This window comes from Megalopta genalis, chromosome 19 (genome assembly GCF_051020955.1).
Source record: "Megalopta genalis isolate 19385.01 chromosome 19, iyMegGena1_principal, whole genome shotgun sequence".
Classification (NCBI taxonomy): domain Eukaryota; kingdom Metazoa; phylum Arthropoda; class Insecta; order Hymenoptera; family Halictidae; genus Megalopta; species Megalopta genalis.
The window spans coordinates 4,433,021-4,438,138 of NC_135031.1; the positions used below are offsets into that span (position 1 = coordinate 4,433,021).

The 5,118-nt window shown below is 40.5% G+C and overlaps 1 protein-coding gene across 1 annotated transcript; it reads left to right on the plus strand.

The window, feature by feature from the left end:
• Positions 1–3,899: 3,899 nt before the first annotated feature.
• On the plus strand, positions 3,900–4,861 carry LOC143260796 (uncharacterized). Its single transcript, XM_076527389.1, has 4 exons — positions 3,900–4,001; positions 4,072–4,094; positions 4,478–4,652; positions 4,723–4,861. Exons 1-4 carry the CDS (start codon positions 3,900–3,902, stop codon positions 4,786–4,788), a joined length of 366 nt encoding a protein of 121 aa, XP_076383504.1. The 3' UTR covers positions 4,789–4,861.
• The last annotated feature ends 257 nt before the right edge of the window (positions 4,862–5,118 follow it).

Sequence of the window (5,118 nt, forward strand, 5' to 3'; positions counted from 1 at the left end):
TTTCGTTCAAACGGACCACTCCAATCGCGTTTTTGATTAACCGGAATTTTTTTAGACCAGTCTCTTTCTGAACAGAATGTGCAATCCGTCGTAAATGCATATTCACAACAATTGATTGTTTTATAAAATGCCTTACCCTTTTGAGAGACTTGTGCCACGAACGAGTTATCTTTCTTTTCAACAAGATAGTTAAGTAAGCGAAGAACTTATTATTCTTAACTTTGTGTTTTTATTTTACAAGAATGCGAATTTTATCCTGTACATATATTGTATTGAAAAGAATGGTACAATACAATGATGTTAGTGTTAACAAGATTACCTATTTGACATTTTTTATAAGCTTCTAGATGTTTGTGTTACTTTGTAAAGTAGGTTTGAAACTATCCTTATTAAAGGTTTATTAATATATTGGGTTGGCAACTAAGTAATTGCCGATTTGTTCAATGAAATAAAAAATTTTTTTTTACTTGGAATGAAGTTTAATCTGTAATGTATTTTCCATTTTGTTCGATGACCTTTTGCCATCTCTCTGACAACTTGAAAATTCCACGCTCGTAGAAAGTTTGATCCTTTTCGGCCAAAAACTGAGTTAAGTGAGATTTTACAGCGCGTCATCATCATTAAAAGTTTTACCACGAAGAGAGTTGTCCAGGGATCGAAATAAGTGATAATCCGATGGCGCGAGATCAGGGCTATATGGTGGTTGTAACATCAATTCCCAACCAATATCCATCAATTTTTGCCGAGTGGACAAAGACGTGTGCGGCCTAGCATTGTCCTGGTGGAAAATGACACCTTTACGATTGACCAATTCTGGTCGCTTTTCCTTGACCGCTGCATTCAATTTGTCCAGTGGCTAACATTTACGGATAATAAAAAATAACATAATAATAATAATAATAATTTTATAATATAACATTTACGGATATCATAAAAATGGAAGTGAGAGACATCTATAACTGAAATCGGCAATTACTTAGTTGCCAACCCAATAGATCCTTAGTTATGAATTCTAGAAATTGGTTGTAATCAATAATCTTATAATTTATTGAAGCTGCAGCCAGGCAGGTACAACTTGCCTCTCTTATATCGCGTCTGCTATTGGGCTAATATACTATGTACTTGTTATTGTTATGAAATCCTTCCTCTGCAATGGAGATCATGATAAACTGGTTAGTATTGATCATCGGGAAAGAACAGGATATGACGGAAAATTGGTTAAATTCTTAGCGTTTCATTTAATAATCACCCAACTAAATCACCGGTTATATAAATATCTAATTCATAACCGGCGATTTTCATCGTACGAATAAACCGTAGCAATGAAATTGGATACCAGTTTCCAACTTACCTAACTCTGTCTCCAAAACTTGTCCGTCCAGCGATTTAAGAAATACGTGTCAACTATTTTCGGCTGAACTAGAAATGTGCAACGTTTCGCGAAAGTTTTGTCTAACAAGGAGTTTCTTGTCAATTCCGCAGATATCGCCGCCACATTAAAGCAGAGCTGTTGCCGAAGACCGAGAACTCTTCCAACGTTTGAGCACGAGGGTGGCGGCGCGTGAAGCAGTCCATAGATCCTCCAGCACCCCGAACGATTCGAAAGCGTGGATTGCCGTGTGGCGAGCAGTCGATATCGGCGAGTTAGCCGCCGAAAACGTGTCGCGTTCGTGTCGGCGAACTGTATAATTTTCAATTTCTACCCGGTGCACGCGATACTATAGGGAGTTGCGCGTCGCAACACCGACGCCAGGCGACGCGACGTCACCGGCAACTCGTTACCGCGTCGCCGAGCTCGGGTGGCTTCCGGAACTTCGCCGTGATAAAAGGACCATACGGAGAAAGGGCTGCAGGAGCAACGGTTGCCGGCGTTTCCATACAGAGCCGGGCGCTTAGAGAACCGTGCTCCTCGCACACATTCGAAGATACCTACAGGGTTCGGCATGAAGCGAGACGGGTGGCTTGTGCAAACGCGCGAACGTGCAAACGCAAACCCGGCGAAAACGTACAGTTTCGCGCCGTTGTAATGATTTTCGGGTGGCGTGGATGTGCCAACTGGAGGGCGCACGTGTGAGTGCGTTAAAACGATTAGGAAGGTGAGCTAACATCGTTGCGTTCTCTCCGAAACGTGTAGAGTGACTGACTCGGTGAGAGATGAAGGGAGTAGGGGCTCGAGGGCTGGGCTGGAGAGGAACCGGTAAACGAAGTGGGAGGAAGTCAGCGGAGACAAAGAGGAAACTGGGTTAGGTGGAGGGGGGGGGGGGGGGGATTCAGCCGAAAATCAACTACCAGTTATTTTCCAGATAAAATTGCGAAAATATGCATTTTCATAGCGATTTTTACGCTGATTTAAATTATTCGGAAATTACTTTGCCAACTTGTTTTATTCGGTAATAAAAAGATATTTCTTTTCAGAAAACACTATCGGATTGATGAATCCGTGCCAAATTCTGTTCAACATCATGAACACAAACTGCAGTCAAAATTTCAGCCTAAAAACTTTATCATTGTTCAAGTTATTTCAACTTTAGCGATAATTATTGGCTTTACAGCCGTCTACATATCAGAAATGAACAAAATTTTATTCGGATGACGGCGAAGAGCTAGAGATTAACGAATAAAATTTTACTTTTCACTAAATTATATTGATAAAGAATAGTCATGCAGCATTGATCGATATACCCAAGAGTAACAAATTTTGCCGATCCAATATTAGAAAAGAAGTTAAATGTAAAAAGATGGACGAAATAAATTAATAAGCGATGAAAAAAACACTGTATATTCTATCATTCCTATTCAAATCGATTATTTTCCGCATAAATTCTTTTGTATGAGTTCCGTATTAATTCTTAGTCACATAAAATCTTCTTCGAACAAAACCATAATCGGACAAATTTGTATGTAATTAAATTTTTATTCGATGCAGTATTCTTTTCGCCCGGCTGCTTAACTTTACGCGAGTTCACGCTTATCCTTATCCTTTCCAATTGCTCTGCGTTATTCTGTTTCGCAAATATCAAAAGCGTGACGAGTTCCACGACATATTAAACTGTTTACCGGCAAGCGTGAAGCTCGCAGCACGGAAAATCGTGTTTTCCGTTTTATGCTGATATTAATGTGCAGCTAATGTTTGCATTATTTTATCGTGCTGCATTTTATTGCATTTCGACCGGTGTAAATAATCGAAGCAAATGTTATAGTGGTACATTCCGAATACGAACATCAACAAGCATCATGGAAGCTTTCAAACTTATGTTCAACGTAGTCGCCCTTATGGTGGTCGCGTTCATCTCTTTCGGCTACGCAGAGCCTGAAGCTGATCCCTCTCCGGAAGCGGTAAGCATATTTCTTGCATACCTTTTATACTGAGTCTAATAGACACTCATTCCGGGAATACATTATTCAGGATGCCGATGCTGATCCAATAATCTGGTTGAAGCTGGGAAAGAAGATTGTGAGTGCACTGGAATAATTCGACAGATGACTCGATCATTCGACAAATTCGATTGTTCGACAGATGATTCGATTGCTCGAGTGTCAGAAATAAACACATGAAGTGAAATACTTGCGTTGTCTTCTGAATGATATAATCCCGTCTCCTATTTTGTTTAACGCGATTACCGGCAGACTACAATAAGACATTCGAACATCCCAACAGGATCCAGACGTATTATCGGAACAGATAAACGTACAAATAGGTTCCACGATATATTAAACGATCCGAAGATAAGCGAGTGCTCCTAGCACAGAAAATCGTGTTTTCCGTTTTATGCTGATATTAATGTACAGCTAATGTTCGCATTATCAATCGTGCTGCATTTTATTGCATTTCGACCGATGTAAATAATCGAAGCAAATGTTATAGCGTTACATTCCGAATACGAACATCAACAAGCATCATGGAAGCTTTCAAACTTATGTTCAACGTATTCGCCCTTATGGTGGTCGCGTTCATCTCCTTCGGCTACGCAGAGCCTGAGGCTGATCCCTCTCCGGAAGCGGTAAGCATATTTCTCGCATACCTTTTAAACTGAGTCTAATAGACACTCATTCCGTGAATACATTATTCAGAATGCCGATGCTGATCCAATGAGGTTGAAGCTGGGAATATTTCGATTGCACTGGGATAATTCGACCGATGACTCCATCATTTGACTGATTCGATTGTTCGAGTGTCAGAAATAAACACATGAAGTGAAATACTTGCGTTGTCTTCTGAATGTTCTGACCATGTCTCCTATTTTGTTTAACGCGATTGCCGGCAGACTACAATAAGACATTCGAACATCGCAACAGGATCCAGACGTATTATCGGAACAGATGAACGTACAAATAAGTTCCACGATATATTAAACGATTCAAAGATAAGCGAGTGCTCGTAGCATAGAAAATCGTGTTTTCCGTTTTATGCTGAATATTAATGTACAGCTAATGTTCGTATTAACAATCGTGCTGCACGTTATTGCATTTCGGCCAGTATAAATAACCGGAGCAAACGTTACAATGCTACAGTACGAATCGTACCAGCACCAGCAGAAACAACAAGCTTCATGGAAGCTTTCAAACTTATATTCAACGTAGTCGCCCTTATGGTGGTCGCGTTCATCTCTTTCGGCTACGCAGAGCCTGAGGCTAATCCCTCTGCGGAAGCGGTAAGCATATTTCTCGCATACTTTTTATACTGAGTCTAATAGACACTCATTCCGTGAATACATTATTCAGGATGCCGATGCTGATCCAGTAAACTGGTTGAAGCTGGGAAAGAAGATTGTGGGTGCACTGGGATAATTCGACAGATGACTCGATCATTCGACAGATGATTCGATTGTTCGGGTGTCAGAAATAAACACACGAAGTGAAATACTTGCGTTGTCCTCTGAATGATATAACCCTGTCCCCTATTTTGTTTAACACGATTGCAGGCAGACTACAATAGGACATTCGAGCATCGCAACAGAATCCCGACATATTATCGGAACAGATAAACGTACAAATAAGTCTGCGGCGATATTTTACCTTGGCGCGTGCGAAATCCTTATTGATCCTTATATTCTTGTATCTGCTTTCGGAATCGTCGCACGGAGTTTGCTTTATCCACGTATACTGACCGGTAATAAA